Source organism: Panthera onca, chromosome B3 (assembly GCF_046562875.1).
Source record: "Panthera onca isolate mPanOnc1 chromosome B3, mPanOnc1 haplotype 2, whole genome shotgun sequence".
In the NCBI taxonomy this organism is placed as follows: domain Eukaryota; kingdom Metazoa; phylum Chordata; class Mammalia; order Carnivora; family Felidae; genus Panthera; species Panthera onca.
The window spans coordinates 17,311,816-17,331,101 of record NC_138344.1 but is presented as its reverse complement, the minus strand read 5'-3'; the positions used below and the strand labels follow the sequence as shown (position 1 = coordinate 17,331,101).

At 47.3% G+C, this 19,286-nt stretch overlaps 1 protein-coding gene across 1 annotated transcript in view; it reads left to right on the top strand.

The window, feature by feature from the left end:
- Positions 1 to 4,300: 4,300 nt before the first annotated feature.
- Positions 4,301 to 19,286, top strand: part of IGF1R (insulin like growth factor 1 receptor) — a 307,717-nt gene continuing 292,731 nt past the window's right edge. Inside the window, exon 1 of the mRNA XM_078448958.2 lies at positions 4,301 to 5,499. Coding sequence (XP_078305084.1) covers positions 5,406 to 5,499 — 94 coding nt within the window. The 5' untranslated portion in view covers positions 4,301 to 5,405. The remainder of the gene's footprint in view (positions 5,500 to 19,286) is intronic.

The following is a 19,286-nucleotide window of genomic DNA, read 5'->3' as shown; positions in this document are numbered from 1 at the left end:
ACCACGAGATAATGACCTGAGCCGAAATCAAGAGCCGGATGTTTAACCGACTGAGCCACCCAGGCGCTCTATGAAGTGCATTTGTCTTAAATGTACAGTTCGATGTGTTTTTGATGAATGTCTACACTACCATGGCCAATACCCCAATCAAGACAAAGAGCATTGTCATAACCCTAGAAAGTTCTTTGTGCTTCTTTCTAGTCATCCACAACTCTCCTGCCCCCCATCAAAGGCAAACACGATTCTGATTTTTATCTCATAGATCGGTTTTGCCTGATCGTGAACTTCATGTGAACAGACTAATATACAATATGTGCCTGGCTTATGCATTATATTTTTGAGGCTCATCTGTGTTTTTGTATATATTAATGGTTTGTTCCTTTTTATTGTTAAGCAATATTGGCTCGAATGGACATATCACGATTTTTTAATTTGTTCTTCTTTGGTGTGCATTTGGGTTGTTTCCAGTTTGTTGCTATTAAGAATATAGCAGCTACCAACATTCCCATACAGGTCTTTTGTGAACTTTTCATTTCTTTTGGTTAAATAGCTAGGGATAGAGAATTGCTGGATCATAAGTCAGGTGTATGTTCAACCTTACAGGAAATTGCCAGACAGCTTACATAATACACTTTTAATTAGTGAACCTGATTACCTGTGAAGTGAATATTTCTACATTTTTTTATCTCATGATTTTTGTCTCAAATTCCACTGATAGGTTATGAGTACACATTCTTTTGAAATGTATCCTGAAGGATAAGTCCTTGAGTAACTATATCATTGTAGTGATTCTTTAATTCCTCTGAGTTATTTATACAAACAACTTAGAATCTGGAAAAATCATATTGGAAAACTGGGGTGATCTCTTTTGTGAATCCCTCCCATATTTTTATCATCTTCTTTCATAGTTTATACATACAAAAATATGTGCAATATATGCATTAGTTATAAAGTATAATTATAAAGTGGAAATCTGTAAACCCACCACCCAGCCTGAGGAATGAGCACAGTTCTGAGAACATTGCGTGTGCTTCTGGGCTTCTCCCCAACCCCTCCCAGAGGTAACCAGGATCCTATGCTTTGTGCTCCTTATTAATCCTTTTGCTAAAATAATAATGATTATAATAAATAAAGCAAAAATACTTTATTGTGTAATTATCTTGCTTTAAAAATTGCCACATGCTTTTTGTCGTCTTTGCTTTTAAGAGCTTTATCAAAATGGTGTTGTGTGTACTTTTTCAGAACTTGCATTTTTTTTTAAATTTAAAATTGTGTTTCAAAGCTTTGCCCACATTGTATGTGGCTGTAGTTTATTCACTTTTGCTTTGAATGACATTCCTTTCTGAGAATATATCACGATATATTGTGTACGTAAAATACTTGTCGATTGTCACCTGTGCTGTTTCTCACATTTCTTTTTTTTACTTGGTATATGTTACGTTTTGGGGGAGCATGATACATTGAGCAGAATATTTCGAAATAACACTTTTCAAGTAAACAGTTTTAAAAAGTGAAAATGAGCAACGATTTTCAGCTCCAAATGAAGGGAAATTTATAAGATACGTGGGGGGAAATTTGCATACAACAAAATGTGTGATGCATTGTCAATGCTACTGTAAAACAAAGACTCCAGTCATGTTTTACTACGTGATTTAATTTCCAAGGTTGAAAAAAATAAGTTTGACTTTGATATGTAGCATCTAATCCTGGAAGAAAATAAAAATCACCTTCTTTGTCTACGTGATCAAGTTAGAGCTGAAAAGCAATCTAAATTTTGACTCTCTTCTAAATATTAAGCTATATAATAGTAAGCATCTTCACGGTCTAAAATAACTTTATCTTATATATTTCCTACTACTTTAGGAAAACACAGGCTTTAAAAAAATTCACAAATGAAAAATCAATTTGGTCAAAAAACCCCTACAGTTTAAATAACTACGCATTTCTCTTTATTCCATAAACCTCCTTATGTTCTCAGGCACAACTCAGTGGGCATTTTTACTACTAATACTTGAAATATATTGTGTAGTAAGGATCTTATATTAGCATTCACCTTAAAAAATCAGCTCTAAACTTTTGTCTTAATTTAGAAGTACATATTAAAAAATTCTGAATATGAAATATGAAAATATATTATGGATATTCCTTTATATTTAGCTGTAGAATGGATCTGTAGGCTTCAAGACCAAACTCATGCAGGGAACTCTCTGAAGAAATATTTAAAAATTAGTAAACTAAATTTTAATTATTCACATATACTGCCTAATTTTTAAATGATACATGCTAAATTTAAGTTTCTTTTTAAAGATTCTAGTATGTTTCTTTCTCTGTTAATGTCCAGAAACATCTAAAACTGGAACACTGTATTTGAAAATTAAGCTGAATTCAGTTAAACAAAAACAATCCCATATGAATGACTTTCTTAAGTTAAAAAAAAAAAAAAGATTTATTTTCCTTCTATACAACTGACTCACTGAATTGAGCTAAAAATTTCCAAGGGGAAAAATGATCTAGGAAATAAATATAGGGGAGAAAAGGGCTAGGTTTCCATTATGATAGCTTCTGACTTGTTTTCAGCTCTTAATTAAAAAAAAAAAATATTTACGAATGATGGGATGCATAATGTAACGCGGAAATCTTTTACAATTACAGTAAAAAAAGAAACCTACCTTTCCTTTAGAACAGATCCCTACTTACCAGACAGTCTGATCGTTTATGAGACAAACACTTCCACTCGATCTAGAGATTCACAACTCTTTCATTAGCCATCTTCTTTTTATTTATTATTGACATCAATTAGCCTGAGTCATGAAACCGGACCACATTACAGACGACACGTGGTCCAATCACTATTTTTAAAAGTCCACGTATTTCAAACTCCTTTCTCCAGCCATTGCTGGGGTTTTTCTCCTTTGAGGACCTGGTCTCCGCGGCATTTATTCATTAGATGGCTGTCCTAGGGCAGTCTCGCTTTGGGGAAACCTCTCCTTGGTCACAATCAAGAAAACCACCAAGGAGACTTGGGGTTTGTGCTGGTTTCTAGCCACTTACGTAGCAAACGAAACTAGAGAGACGTGCTCGGGAGGACCCGAGGCAGGTGCGGGTGGGTTTCCGCAGTGACCACGGATCGCGCGTGTGTGCGGCATGTTTCCGGGTCCCGACACCAGCGGGGAGACTTGTCTCAGCTCCGGCCCTGGCCCCCCACCCAATTCTCAGGAGCCCTTCGGACACGCCCCCCCCCTGCCTCCGGGGCCCCGCAGACCGGCACTGTGCACGCGCCTCGGCCGCTCCCCGCAGCCGCCCACGTGGTGGATCCCCGAGCCGCGTGAGACCGCGAGGAGCGGCCAGGGCGGGCCACGGGTAGTGGAGGCCCGGCCAGCGCGACCCAGCCTAGCCAGCCCCCCTGCCCGGGCCCCCACATTTCCTCTCCCGGAGGGAGGCGACACTCCGCCAGCCGGCCTTCCCCGGCGCCTGCCGCGCCCCCTGGCGGCCGCTGCGGGGACGCGCCCTGGGCACGCGGGGCAGTCTGTCTGGGCCCCCCCCTTCCCCCGCTCGGGGCCCGCGGCAGGCGGCGGGCAGTATCCCCCTCACGCCCCTGGGCTAAACCACGCGGGCCGCGCCCTCCCCCTTCAGCTCCCCGCGAGCCCCCAGAACTCCGGACTCTGCGGCCGCGACGCCGCGGCCATCCCACCCTTGCGTGAGAGTGCCTGCCTTAGTAGGTTGGGGGTCTGCTTTCTCCCAGGTGTGCCCCTCCCGCCACATTCGGGCTTTCCAGCACGCTGCGAAAAAAATGCCGCATGCACGCACTTATTTATTTATTTTGCAACAGCTGCAAGAAACAATGAAGCTTTTCAAGAATCAGGGAAACGCGCTTTCCAGCCTTGCTGTTGTTTTCAATGAACCTCTCCGGCCCCGCACTGCCGGCCCACCCTGCCCCCTCCCTTCCTCCCTTCTCTTCTCCAGCCTGCCCCTTCGCGGAGCCCAGGCCGGCGCCGGGGGCATTGTTTTTGGAGTCTTGCGGGAGGGGAGGGCGCGTGCAGGGTGGCCGGCGCAGTGCGGGTGGGGGCGAGAGCTTGTGGGCGCGCGCGCGCGTGTGCCGGCGCGGGCGGGGGGCGGGGGCGGTGCCTCGCAGCCTCGCACCCCACGCCCCGGCTCCGCTCCGCACGTCCCTGGAATCCCGGGCTCCGGCTCTTGGCGCGCGCCGGCCTGGGCCGGGCCCTCGGCGCGCCGCGGCTGCGGCTGTGGCCGCTCCAGTGTGCGCGCGGGCGCGTGTGCGCGGCCCCGAGAGTGCGCGCGCGCGCGAGCCCCCAGTGTGTGGCAGCAGCGGCGGCAGCGGCGCGGCGAGGCTGAGGCTCTTGTTTACCAGCATTAACTCCGCTGAGCGGAAAAAAAAAAAAAAAAAAAAAAAAAAAGGGAAAAAAAAAAAAACCCGAGGAGGAGCGAGCGCACCAGGCGAACTCGAGAGAGGCGAGCGAGCGAGAGGGACGCCGCCAGCGAGCCTGCCCCCGGCGCGCCCGTGCCCGGCGCTTGCAGACCCTCGGCCCCACTCCCCGGGCCCTCCACGCCCCTCCCGCGCTAGGGGAGCTCCACGGCGCGTTGCGCGCCTCGGCTTTGACCTTCAGCGAGCCGGAGCCCCCGCGCGCGGAGCCGGCGGCGGCGGGCGGGGGCCGGGCGGGGGCCGGCGCGGAGCCCGGGCGGCGCGGCGGGAGTGCTGAGCGCGGCGCGGCCGGCCCGCCGCTTTGTGTGTGTTCTGGATTTGGGAAGGAGCTCGCGGCGGCGGCGGCGGCGGCGCTGAGGGAGGAGGCGGCGGCGAGCGGAGCCCGGAGGAGGAGGAGGAGGGGGAGCCGCTCATTCATTTTTACTCCGCATTTCTGCCCCCGGCCGGCCTCGCCCGCGACCCGGACTTCGGGGCAATCTTGCGAACTGCGTCGCGCCCTCCCGCCGCGGAGGCTCGGGTGTCGGACAGCTTCCCGCTCTGCCTGGGGTCGGGCTTGTTTTTCTCCGCCGAGACGAATTTGGGCTTTGCCCCCTTTCTGTGCAGTTCCCCCCCCCCCCCCCCCTCCTGCCTCTCTGGGTTTGAAAATGGAGGCCGACGACGCCGACAGCCCGCCCCGGCGCGCCTCGGGTTCCCGACTCCGCCGAGCCCTGGGCCGAGGCTGCCGGCGCTGAGGGGCCGCCCCGCGCCGCCGCCCGCCCGCTCGGCGCACCCGGAGGGTCCCCGGCCGGCGCCGCCTTTGGAGTATTGTTTCCTTCGCCCTTGTTTTCGGAGGGGGCGAAGACTGAGTTTGAGACTTTTTCTTCCTTTCCCGTTTTTTTTTTTCTTTTTGTTTTCTTTGTATTCTTTTTCTTTTTCTTTTTGTTTTTTATTTTTTTGAGAGAGGGGAATTTCGTCCCAAATAAAAGGAATGAAGTCTGGCTCCGGAGGAGGGTCCCCGACCTCGCTGTGGGGGCTCCTGTTTTTCTCCGCCGCGCTCTCGCTCTGGCCGACGAGTGGAGAAAGTGAGTATGTGCCCGCCGCCCGCGGCCACTGCGGGAACTTTTCCTCCGAGGGGCTGCGCCCTGTTTGCGAAACCCGAGTTGCCGTCGTCGCAGCTGTCGGGCCCCTGGACTCGGGGGCAGCCCGGCGGGGTGTGGAGGGGCTCGGTCTTCCCGCCGGAGCGGCCCCCGGAGCCCCGGCTCTGCGCACCCCCGCGCGGGAAGAGCCTCGGGGGCTTTCTCTTTCGCTGTCCCGGGAGCCCTGCCCCGCGGGCCAGTTGCCTTGGGAAGCGCTCGTGCCCCCGCGGCCGTGCCCGCGCTGGGACTCCGTCGGGGAAGTTCGCGCCGGGCCGGGCCCCGCCACCCACACCTCACCCCCCTCGCGGCGCGCGGGCCGCTCAGCACGGCGGGCTGGCCCCCGCGCGGCGCGCAGACGGTGGTGACAGCTCCCGCGGTCGCGCGGGGCCCTGGCTGCCGGGACAGGCGGGGATCGGCTAGCCCACCGGCCGTGGGGTTCCAGGGGGAGGCGGCCGGCGGAGAGGCCCCGCAGCCCCAGGACACGTTTCCAAACATCCCAGAGCGGCCTCGTGTCGCCAACGCGCTTTACCCCTCGGGCATTTTGGGTTCCTGGCCTTTCCCTCCCCGTCACTTTCGCCCGATCCTGTGCGGGTTACCTGCCCCCGGCTTCCCGCGACCGCTCTGTGCGGCTCAGGCGTTGGGGGGGGGAGAGTTCCCGCTCTAGACTCCCCCCACCCCCCACCCCCGAAAACTGCAAGGTCGGGGGCTCTGCATCAGTCCAGCTTTTCCGAGGAGCGCGTCTGGGCCCCTAGTTCACAGGGTTCTGGGACTTTCTTCTCCCAGTTGCTACCCCGGCCCGTAGACCCCTCTCCTCCTGCAGACGGGGGTGGGGAGTGTTCGGGCAGCATCCGACTGTGCGGGAGTGGGTGTGTGGTCCGGGCCGACGTGCATTTCCACACACGTGCTCTCAACGCGGGGCTGTAGCTGTCGCCACACGGCCGCTCGGGGACACCTAGACGCCTGGCCCCGGCGAGAGGTGTCGCGCGCCAGCCTTTAAGGCGCGCCGGGGTCTGCGGCAGCGGGGGGTGGGCGGGAGGGTGTTCTGTTTTGCGAGCGCGGAGCCCTCGCCTTGGTTTGCTGGCCAGAGTTGCGTCGCACTGTAGCTCTCCTGCCCCGCACTTCCTTTGTACAAAGTTAATAAGCAGTATCGCTCCACACTCGCTATCGCTTGCAATCTGATAGCTTTTGTTTTGGTAGTGTCGGGTAGGGGTAGGGAAGTGCGGGGAGGGGGGAGGGAGGGGGGAGAACTTAGGGCCCCACGACGTGTGGAGGAAGGAGGAGGAGGAGGGGGTTCTATACTCAGAAAATGGAAGCGTGGTTTACTGGCTTATTCGCGATGGCAGGGTAATTTGAACACGATTAAAGTTTAAATGCAGTCGGGGAACTGGGGCTGGGAACGTTGAGGGCGTGTTGGTGAGTAATGTTTGCCGAGGGTATGCAGGTGGTGCCAGTTAACTTTGAAAAATCACGACGGAGCCTCGAAGAGTGAGGGAGAATGGTGGGGGGTGGGGGGTGGGGGACGGCGGCGGGGCTGTCTGGCCCCATCACGGGGGCAATTCGGAAAGGCTGTTGTGTAAACAAACCCTTCTTAAGTGTCTTGGAAGAAATGAGTCCGTGATGGAGTAAGAGGAGATTTTTGTAAAGAATTAGTGTTTACTACACGGAGTAAGTCGCAGATTGAGGCCGGACCTTCCACAGAGCTGAGCTCTCCTCCTCTTTGTTTTCTAAACTTTCAGCTCACTGGATTGGACGAAAGGCTTTCGGCTCCCTTCTCAGGGTTACAGATGGTGTTTGGGGGGACAGAAGAGGGTTTCTAGCCTCTCAAGGCTAAATACAGTTTAGAAGACCACAGGAGAGCTAATCCATTTTTTTTTTTAAGGCATGATATTGAGGTGTGTAATGTTTCTAGTTTTATTATTTAATGTTAGTTGTGAGGTTCACAACACCAGTGATGGCCTTGCGTCTTGAGGAAGGAGTCGGGCATTTTAAAATAGGATGTCTTGTTGTTCCCAGCGATCTTCGTGAACAGTATTTGTGAAAGGAGGCTCTTTCTTGAGAAAACAGGAGGAGAAGGGGCATTTTCATGCATGTTTATAATACAGAGAGATACAGAGAGGCCAAAGCTTTTCTCAAGGATCCCTTGAAAATTGTTGGTTCCTGAAAACCTGACGGATGGCCCGAAGGCACCCCGACTCCTGTCTTGGTTTGTTGAAGTCCTAACTCAGTCTCTGTTCCTTCCTACAGCTCTGACGTTTTCAAGAGAAAAGGATATGCTCAGTGTTTAGCATGTGTTCAGTTTTTAGTCAGGTGCTGGAACCCTTAACTCTGATGGAAATAAACTACTGAATCCAGTCAGGGATGAGTATTGTTTTGGGATAAAAATGGGGCTGGTGTTTGTTCCTATTGTATTGGCATATTTAAGGATTAGTGTTTACTCTTCGAACACTGACACCTACAACAGTAAGGTGATTTTCTTTTAAATCTTTCACTGAAAAGATGTAGAAGTTTTTGAGGCAGATGAAGTCAAGCAGACACGTTTGTTTTGTTATCAACATAATGTGAACAGAGCATCTAAATAAGAGAGGCTGGGAAGTTCTGAGTGATAGCTAAATCATCTGATGGCTTCCTCTTTTTTTAAAATCCACATGTATTTTAAACATATTGGCTATCTCATTAAAAGGGCTCAGTCCTCTTTCTGCCCCAGGCACAGCCCTATCCTATTGTCAGGGAAATATAGGTATGTGAAAGGTTGATGTTTAAAGAAGTTGGTGTTTTATTACCAGAGGAAGAATCCAGAATAAGAAGGTTGGAAAAAACCTAAATAGCAAATTATAGTTTAGACTCTCTAGAGGGAACTAGCAAGTAAATGGTACTTTTGAGTAGGGATGGGGTGTGGGTCAGGATTTGAAGTTTAAAAGGTTATATGTTTGATTTGTCAGAAGGATTAGAAAACTCTAACCTTAAGAAATATGCTAAGGTTGACTGGAAGAACCTTAAAAGCATCATGCTAAGTGAAAGAAGCCAGTCACAAAAGACCACATATTATATGATTCTGTTTACATGAAGTCTAGAATAAGCAACTCCATAGAGACTGAAAGTAGATTAGTGGTTGAGTAGGGCCGGGGGAGGACGGAACAGGGAGTGACTGTTCATGGGTATGGGCTTTCTTTTGGGGGTGATGAAAATGTTCTAAAATTAGATTGTGGTGATGGTTGTACCACTCTGAATATACTAAAAATCATTGGAGTGTCCACTTTAAATTAGTGACTTTTATGGCATACAAATTGTATCCCAATAAACCTGGGTCGCCCCCCCCCCCCCTTTTTAAAGAAATCTGCGAAGGTTGGCAAGAATGCATTGTCACTTTGAACATAGAGGTTAGATTAAGTAAATTTGTCCAGCAAGTGATCATATCTCTTTTTTATTTGTGGAGTTTCTTACATCCGTGCACTCTAGCAATACGGCAAACTGATGGCTGGTGTTGTAACAGTGGGGTTTCAACACCATAGGAGAAATGGGCAGGAAAAAAAAAATCTTGGTTATACACAGCTCAAGTAGGGATTTAGGGGTTGGACTTAAAAAACACAAATGCCAATGAAAGTCAGATTTGTGACAGTGAAATCCTTAACTGAATCCGAAACGAAGTTGGTCTTTCCAAGACTAAAGTTTAGGAGCTGAGTCCGGAAGGCTTTTTGTATTTCCAGTTTTCTTACATGTGTTTTCCAACAAAGAAATAATGTACTGTTTTAAGATGGTAAAGAATTTCCACTTTGTTTTTTCTTTCTTTTCTTTCTTTCTCTCTTTGATATCCCTTATTAACTACTCTGGTAGTAAAGACTGAGGATGAATGGGGTGGGTTTTTTCTTTGTTGCTCATTTTATTTTTTTAAATGGCTTCAGAATCTGAGCAGGAAACAGGATCTTTGTACGCGACAGTAGTTTTTTCAGGCATACGATAATTTTTTTTAATTAAAATTTCTCGTGGAACAAAAGATTTAAACATACAGCAAAGGCATTTTTGCTATGCCCTTTTCCAGATTTACCTTGGCCTTTTAATAGAAAAAGATGTGGAGAATAGTGGTTGTTTACATTTGTTTTTGGTCTTTGTCTAGGACTTAGTTTACTAATAAAAATGTTTCCTGCCCTTCTTATTGTTGCAAGATCAGGGCAGTAATGAAAATCAACTGTATCGTTTTCACTTGTTGCCTTAGAGTTTTGCCAAGGGGAGCCCTCAAGGGACAGTAGCTTCCTTTTAAATCTGGTTTCATTTGTTTTGTGAGAAGCAACTGAAGCTGTAAGAAGCAACTGAATCCAGCCAGCACTTATTGGGCACCTGCTGTATGAAAGCTGGACCCTATGCCAGGCAGTGAGTAAGCTTACAAGGAAAGAGGGCTTTGTCTTTGTCCTTGGGGCATTTTTTAAAACTCCTGCGTGAAACAAAGTTGCTTAGAAAATCAGATCTTTTTCAGACTCAGCACAGAATGCACGGTTTTCAAATAGGCGGCAAACAGCATTTTAAAGGCCCTTTAAAAACATTTCTGTAGACTTAAGATACGAAGTAAACCAATGTTGCTGAATCTTCTAAAGCCCTCTGCTGCACCATTTTTGCCTTCCTCACATATTGCCTCCCATTGCAGTACTGGACGCACGGGACACATTCACCGGTCTGTGCTCAGCCTCTCAGCTTTTTTACAACATTGGTTCTGACAATTGTGATTAAAAATGTGGAGTGTTGCAGGTACCTTTTGCCAACACTTCAGGAGTTACAGGTGGCATTCGTGAATGCTGCACGGCATGTTTTGAGTTGTACGGAAGGTGGAACTTATTTCAAAACTGTTCTGGAGTAACACATTGCTGAGCCTTCTGGACATTATTAGGAAACTTGCTTAATTGTAAGGCTTTATCATGTAAAAGAACTCACTGTTTGTAAAGGTGCAGAAGGGAAAGAATAAGATCCAGGAGGCAATTGAATCGTGACTTTGTTTTTTTTAATCGTAAAAAGTAGAAGCTGTGTTTCTTTCTGGGTTGTGATTTGCTTCGATTTGTTTTCAACACTCATTTAAAAATCCTAAGAAGAGGTATCTGTGCCTGCGGGCCACCTTACACCGAACTGCTTTTCTTAGCCAACCTGTGACAGGTGCTGAGTCCAAGGTATGCATTCCCATCAGTTGTACTAAATATATAGTAGTTGCACACGTGCTTGAGATAGGGTTTCTCCATTTCTCTGTCCGAGATGTTCTGAAGGAAAACGTTGAACACTTGAAGGACAACAAAGTGAATAATGAATGAAGCACTCTGACCCCCCCTTTTTTTTTTTAAGTTTATTCTTTGAGAGCGAGCGAGCAAGTGGTGGTGGTGGGGGGGGGGGGGAGTTGCAGAAAGAGAGGGAAAGAGAGAATCCCAAGCAGGCTCTGTGCTGTCAGAGCAGAGCCTAACTCGGGGCTCCAGCTCATGAACTGTGAGATCACGACCTGAGCCAAAATCAAGAATCAGGTACTTAACTGACTGAGCCACCCAGGCACTCCCCTCTGACCTTGAAAATGGTGTTTGGGGTCAGATTATCAGGAGGAGGTTTTCCCGTTATTTGTAAACATGTGATTTGGCTTAAATTTAAGGAGGGGATACATGCAACAGTCCTGATGTTTGCGCACAATGAGACTTGTTGACATTTGGGGAGAGTAACTGATTTTCAGTATTTGGAAAGAAACCTCTAAGTATCTGTAAAACTGATTTGTTCTGAGCAAAGGGCATATGTTTTGTATAAGATTATTGGTAAACAAAAGATCTTTAAAAACAAGTCAGGTTGTTACCGCAATAGATGCGTATTCCCTTGGCATGATGAAGTTTGTTTCTCTTGTTATATTGCTATGGTCTTTTTTGACTCAGAATAGTAAGTATCTTTGATTTTGAGACTTTTGAAGACTTAGATTGTTTTCTGTTTTTAAAGCATCAGTTTTTACTCATGTTGTAAAGTCCCACATACCATTTTTGAAGACTTTCCTACTTTTTTCAATTATGCCAGTTTCACTCATGGCCTGTGAAACTGATTCATTTCAAAATCTTAAGGAAACATTGATATTTCTTGAATTGACAATTTTTTTCTCCCTCCTCTCTCAGTAAATGTATATCGAACACTTAGTGGGCTTAGATCTTTAAGTTTAAAAATTCATTCTGATACCATAAAATATTTTACAGAAGATTTTAAAGGTATGAATCAAACCATAGAAATCACTTGTTATGTTTATTTAAAACACTAAAGAAACGGGATGCCCAGGAGGCTCAGTCGGCTGAGTATCCGACTTTGGCTCGGGTCATGATCTCACTGTATGTGGGTTCAAGCCCCGCATCAGGCTCTGTGCTGACAGCTCAGAGCCTGGAGCCTGCTTCCGATTCTGTCTCCTCCTCGCTCTCTGCCCCTCCCCCCCCCAAAAAAAAGAAACATTAAAAAAACAATGAAACACTAGAGAAACAAACTAGTAAGCAAGGCTTTTATTCTTTTTTGTGCCCTATCAAGAATTTTTAAACGTATAGGTTGCTATTCAGATTTTACTGGAACACAACAGAAAGTAGTTTCTTTTATGATGAAAGATGCATGTTTGCAATGGCAATAACTGTTACAAGGTATTGTTGCTGTTATTTATGACGGGGAGAAGTAGGTAGGGATGCAGGGACTGCCTTTATTCTCATATTTATCCTCTCCTTGGTTAGTGCTGGTGATAGCTTACTTTCTAAGTTGCTGGGGTTGTGTCCATGGAGCTGAGTGTCCCACTTATGATGGCTGACGGTCTTGCAGCCCATACTTTCTTATTTGACCTACTATGGTGGCTTAGCCACATGGGGAAAATGTGCACACACATAACTGGTACCACAAATACTACAGAGGTAGCTACGTCTGCCTTAGATTGCTCACATTATAATAGTCTGGATTTTTTTTAAAGCATTTATATTTAAAGACTTAGAAGTATTCTATTCCTGGTCCAAAGGGTTCTTGGCGGGGAGGGGGGAGGGAAGGGAGCTGAAACTTTATTCATTTATTTCACTCCTCACTGTCTTAGCCCCCTGAGCAAGACAGGCACCGACTTCAGTAATATACTTGTTCACAGTTGTGTGTGTGTGTACGTGTATTTCCATCCATTCGAATTCTGACTGTTCTAAATACATTACTGTTTCCGTCTTGTGTACTCTTGTGTGGCTACTTTCTTTTTAACCTGGTGCTGGCTTTCCTTAAACCGGCTTTGGAATAACTTGTCAGTTTGGTAATTCAGGTGTACACATGCTGCTGTTTAAATTACTCTTGACATGGGAGAACAAATACATTTTGACAGCCTTAAAGCATAAATGTTTTATAGAGCAGAACTTTTAAATTTTCCTGAGATATTTTGGATGCATACTTTCAGCTTCTCTCATGTAAAATATAGTTGGTGGTTTGTCTCTATAAAATTGATCACTGGAAATACATATTTGACTAAGTAAATGAGACAGCACCAATTTGGGTTAGGCAAATTTTAGTTAATGCCTTTAGTTCATAGTAAAGGAACAGGAGTCTGATGATATTTAGGGGGAGATAGGCTTACGTGTTACGGCTTTTCCCAAATTTGGAGTATCCGAGTGGCTTTTAATAACTTCCTGGAAAAAAGTAGGAAGCATAGAGAGAAAGCCAAGGTGTGCGGTCCATGATCCATCTGGCAAATAGTTTTCTAAGTTATTAGCTTTGTATAGATTGTAAGATCTTCATCTAATGTGCTCAGATTAATCTGTGTTGTCCTGAATTTATTCTCCCCATATTCTTTTCCTGGGTCTCCTGCTAGTGGGATAATACACAAGCTCACAGACTCAGGATTTGAAAGAGGAGCACAGATTGCCATGAAAACAAACGAACAAAGAGACCAGTGACAGGAAGATCTGTCGTTCAGCTTTCCTCAGTTCTGTCGTCTGATTTCTGCGGACAGTGAGTTCATGGCATACGTTAGGTCGCAACGTGGTATAGTTTGGTTACAGGAAATTCTTTTGCGATCATCGCCTTGCACGGTTGGGTGACCTATTTGGGATTTTCTTTCTGACATGTCCCTCAGTAAGATTTCCAACAACAAGTGTTGAGTCAGGATGGAATTTCTAGTTAAATTTTAGTTCTTCAGCTCACTCGTTTCTGGGGAGACTGGTTAATTGAATGTTTCCTTTCTACCTTACCGAGTCCCTTGAAATCATTCAGATTCTCTCCTGATTTTAGCTCCACCCTGGTCCAGTCTGCCAGACCTGCATCATCTGTCTGAGGAGATGCTCAGCTTGGCCTCCGACCCGCTTGGGCTACTTTGACTCCTGTTCCTTCTCTCTGGTGTGATGGATGGGCCAGCCTCAAATTCTCAGCGTGTGCCTTTTGTGGTGCTGCATTGTGGTTCAAGAATCAAGTCCAAGGCTCCTCACACTGGGCTGCAATAAATACATCCTTAGTGAGACGGCTGTAGGGATCCCGTGTTAATTCCCAGCACCCACGCTTCACCTCTGCGGTGAACACGCCATGCCATTGCTGTCTCCATGGTTTTGTTCCTGCTGTGTTCATGGTCTGGAATGTTTTCTCCTCTCTGCTACCCGCGTACAGAATAGTGGAAAGTGCTACTGTAGAGAGCAACAGAGTCACCTGGTTCGAGTTTCTCCTTTGCTGCCAGTTAGGTCTTTGGCCCTGAACAAGTTATTTAACTTTTTTGAGGCTCAACACAAATGTAGAGACTTAAAATAACTGGGACGTTTTCTTCTTTTCTCATCAAGCAACATCACAAAAACGTCTTCTAATATATTCAGAAAACTAATGTCAGAAAAATTGGAGGGGGGAGGGTATAGTTTTTTTATTTTTAAAAATCTCTGGATTTCAGACAGATCTGTGGAGCAGGGACAGGATGGTGCTAATCAGGAAATTCATTTCCTCCAAGTACCTTTCTATGGTTTTAAAAGATCTGAGATGATACACTTTTGTTTCTAACTCCCGATGCCTCTTCCTTCATGAAGCCTTTCAGATTGTTCAAACTTCCGTAGACCTAACCTCCCCCCTCACTCCCTTTGAGTTCGTTACCACTACTGTGCTGGTTAGCAGTGATTTGTTTTGTCCTGTACCTGAGCTGTCGTCATTTTATGAGGCCGCCGAGAGCAGTGGAGCCAAAGAGCTTGCCTTGAGTCTCAGCTCCTCAGTAGTGAAGATCTCAGGCCAATGATTTAATCTTCCTGTGCCTCAGTTTCCTTGTCTGTGAAATTGCAATTTTAATAGAACCCACTTGATACACTTATTTATAGAAATTAAGTGAATTAATACATATGTCAAGTGCTTAGAGCAGAAGCTGGCATATACTAAGCTCCTCAGACTTCAGCTTCCTACTGCTCTTATGGATGTGACATTCTTGAACGTAGGTGTTCTTTGGATAGTGCCAGGAAAGTAGGACACACTGGAGACTTGACTGTCCTTGTAACTTACATGCGGTTGATATATAGTAGGTGCTCAGTAAATGTTCTACAATAAAACTTAAGGTGCTTAACAGGATACATTTTGCTTGTTAAATCCCAGTAGTACGATTTTACCTATTTTCAGCAAACAGTGGTAAACCCCAGCAGTTCACCTTCTGCTTCAGAGATCTGTTCACTACGCTTTCTCCCCTAATTCTTCCCCTTGTCCTTTCCTGCCGGCGCCTGAGAAGTCTCCAGTGCGTACTCTGCCCACCTCACTAATGCGTAGGCGACACCTAGTGGCCAGAAAAAGAGATTCAGCCTCTTCCGTGACTGATTTAACCCTGCTAGTGCCCAAGGATGAAGATCGCGATCGCCCGCTCCCTCCCCACGCGCGTCCCTTAGATTTTGTCTTCTGGCTTGGTTCCTGGGAACTGATAGCAGGAGAATGTGTGGACTGCAGGCTTCGGTAGAAACCACTGGGATTTCGGATTAAGACTGCTGTAGTGTGTCAGCCAGCTCCTTTGAGAATTAGCTACAATTAGGGTCTTCCTAAGTGAGGTAAACACCTTTGGCAGAGTCCTTGTATCTAGCGTACCTTTCACAATTCAAGATTTAAGGTGTTTTTACAGGACTTTAGCAAATAAAAAGTTCTAAAATATTTCTCTTGAGATTAGAGATTAAAAAAAAAAAGCCCTACTAATTCATTTTGAAAAATAAAGCAAGATCCCCATTGCTCTCTTTCTGTGGTAACACTTAAATTATCATTCTTATAGGTGTTGCCTTGGACAATTTCAGGTAGTTAAGACACTCACCAGTCAGAATTCCTAACGGAGAATGACAGACACTTCCGTTAACCGGTGTTAGATCTCACATCAGATGTACTGGGTTCGGTATTTTTCTGTGTTTTGTTTCATGCTTTTTTTGGTATTTTGAGAATCCACTTTGTCCCTTCCTTGTGACAAACTTACTATGTACGTGGTTACTCCATTTTACCTTTTGAAAGTTGTAGACTCATTTCCCTGTGATTGCTGTTTATTATTTTTATTCATTTTATTCTATTTTATTTGCTTTTTATTATTTTTAATTTGGAAATCATTCCTTTGGCTGAGAGAGGACCGCAGTGTGCCATCATCTCAGTCGTTTTGAACAACTCTTTGGGCTCCTTCTCAAACAGGCTGTACTCTTTCAAGTCCCTTTGCTCTGGCTGGTAGCAACCTCTCTGTTTAAAACAACTCTTAACCAGTTTGCCCTCTGGAAAACTCCTTTAAGCATTAGCTACAATTTCACCCCCTCCGCAGCCTTGATTCTGCATGTAGGGTGGTCACGTGACACGCTATAGCTCTATGAGTAGCTTGCCCTGTGTTGTTTCCCCAGTGGCCGAGAAGGACAATGATGGCACCTTGGTCATCTGTGAATTTCCAGGACGTGGCTCGGTGCCTGCCACACGGGAAGACCTCAAACAGGAGACTTCTTAGAGGGCTAAGCTCCGTCCCACTCCCCCTACCATTCACTGTGAAGCATCTTGATAACAAATGTATTCTCATCTTTTTGTTATAGCCCTGCCAGCAGAAGCATCTTACTGTGCTAGTTACTACTATGTGGAACTCGAAAGCAATAAAATTATCTTTAAAATCAAACTTTTGGGGCGCCTGGGTGGATCATCATTTGAGCTTCCGACATCGGCTCAGGTCACGATCTCACAGTTTGTGAGTTCAAGCCCTGTGTCGGGCTCTGGGCTGACAGCTGGGAGCCTGGAGCCCACTTCAGATTCTGTTTTTCCCTCTCTCTCTCTGCCCCTTCTCCGCTTGTACACTTGCTCGCTCTCTAAAATAAACATTAAAAAAAAAAAAAAAAGCAACTTTCACCAGGCTTTTTGCAGACTGAGGTGAACAAAAGCCTTAAAACTCCAGGAAAGCCCTGTCAAGGCTGTCTCATCCCTGTGGAGGGATGCCTTTTCCCGCAAGTTCCCTCCAGATAGGAATTAATGACTCCTGTCCACCAGTTGTTGGTAATGGGGCTTCGCTGGTGGTACTGGGTGCCTGACTGAAGGCAGGCACTCAGGCTGGGTTGGGCTGTGTTGTGGTCCAGGGGTGGCCTGATACAGAGGACCCCCAAGGTCCAGCCTCCGGGCCAGGTGGATGCTTCCATGTCTGTAGCTGCCCACCGCTCGCTCTCTCCCTTCTGGATCACACGGCAGGCCTAGGTCATTTCTCATGACCTGAGTAGCCTCCAGATCCCAAGACACAAGGTAGAGAGAGATGAAGTGCTTTGGAAGGTCTGATTGGAACCAGCAAAAATACTGTGAACAGACACTTGCTTCTGTCCCTTGCCTTGTTTTCTTGGTGAGGCCAGTGAACTTTTGCCTTGGATGCTGACAGGGATGGCAGCCAGTCGTAAAAGGCTCTCATCACTTGAGTGCCCCCCTCTCCTGGGTTCTGGCCAGGGCCTTTGATTGGCCTCTCCGACCCCCCCCCCCCGCCCCCGGAAGTTTACTTGTCTCGGATGGCGTGAAGAGGGCTCCTGAAAGTAATTAACACCTAAGAAATTATCCTTAAAAACTCCATGCTCCTGAGGAGACTGGTGAGGCGGGATATTTCTTACGGAAAATGTAAACATAATCATTTGAACCTGGCATGTTAATTTAAAGCGTACCTTGTAAAAAAAAAAAAAAAAGTATCTTGTAAAATTGCCCTATGAATGTTGCACAGGGTGGATGTGAACTCACCAGGACAAGCCAGTACAGCGCCCGCCTTTCATCTGCCCTCGTCATTGGGGTTTGCATGTGCACAGCGCTGCCTTTGAAGCCCTTTCTCCTCAAACACCTCGCCGTCTCTGTCTCTCCGATGCAGGGAGGCATATTGGGATTGGGAAGGGAGCTACAGGCCTCAGTGTCCCCATCGTCCCCATCTGCAGTTTGGGGTATTTGGGATGATACGAAGATTAGCAGTAACGTTTCTGAGGTGCCAGCAAGTAGAAGGCATCCAAAGGCATGTTTTATCAGTCTGTTTTCCATGTGCCATGGTGACCCTGCTGGCCTCTCGCTGGAGCTCCTATCCTCTCGCTGTCTCCCTGGCACCGGGTATCACTGTCCCTCAGGGATAGACCTCCTGTCCCTTGTCTACAGTGAAGTTTTAACTTCATGAAGTCTGAGCCTCAGCTCAGCCCTCTAGAACCACTAACAGGCTGCCTCTCTGAGCCAGAAGATAAGTTGTCTTTGAGTTAACTCAGGCTGGTTCCTGTGGACCCTTACATTCAAGGTCATCGCCCATCTAAAGAGGAGGACGGTGGGGAAGATCCAAAACCCTGCTTCTACTGCCAAGGCCTCCAATGGCCTCAGCTCCCCTGAGAGCCTGTGGAGAGCATGTGTACTACTTTCTCAAGGGGCTGACTCTCCAGATGGAAACAGTCAAATGCTGCTGGATGGTTGCAGGCAGATGCATTCAGTGCTTACTCATGGGATGCTGACTAGTGGGGAAGTTTGTGAGCTGGAGGGGTGCTGTCATGGAGCTACTGAGGAACCCGAGAAGGTGTTAGGCAGTCTGGCTAGGGTTCCAAGGGGCAGTAGCATTGGCATTGGCCTGGGCATTAGCGCCAGGCGCGCTGGTGAAGGGACTCAGCGGTGAATAGAGAGAGTGGGGAGCTTTGAAGCTTTTTGAACCCCGGAAAATTGAAAGGGGTTCAATTGAAATTGAAAGGGTGCTGGGGAGGCTGCCCTGGCCTTTGACGGGGTCAGGGTTGGGGGACCAGAGATAGAAACCCCAGGGTGAACCAGTGAAGGTGTAGATGGAGGAGGACCCAGGGGGAACACCCTCCAGTGAGGCGCTTGACATTGCAAAGCCCTTTGGAAACTGCCGCCCCGGACTTCAGAAAAGTTCCTGTAGGGGAGCGCTTACCTTTGTCAGGGGCATCAGGGGTACCTGGTAATGTCCAGTACGAGTGCTGAAACTGCGGGAGTAAATACACAGCCTCCAGACATACTCCCAAAGTGAAACCTTTTCAGGCGGCTGCTCTCACGTTCATTGCCAGGGCACTGCTTTCTAACTTTCTGAGAAAAGCCAGGCAAGAGATGACCCTCGTTTCCATCTGAGCTGGGTCGGGTGGACCCGAGTTGGCCCTGGCCTTGGCTTCCTGTGGTTGGGATGGACGGGGAGGGGCCCCTGCCCCCCCACCCCCCTGCAGTGCTGGCAGACCTTGCAGGGCTATTTCCAACCGTCACCGCACAGGCTGAGAGGAATGAGGAATAATTTGTTTAAACGAGGATGCCAACTTTGCGTCCAGGTCTGGGCTTTGCTACTGGTGCTT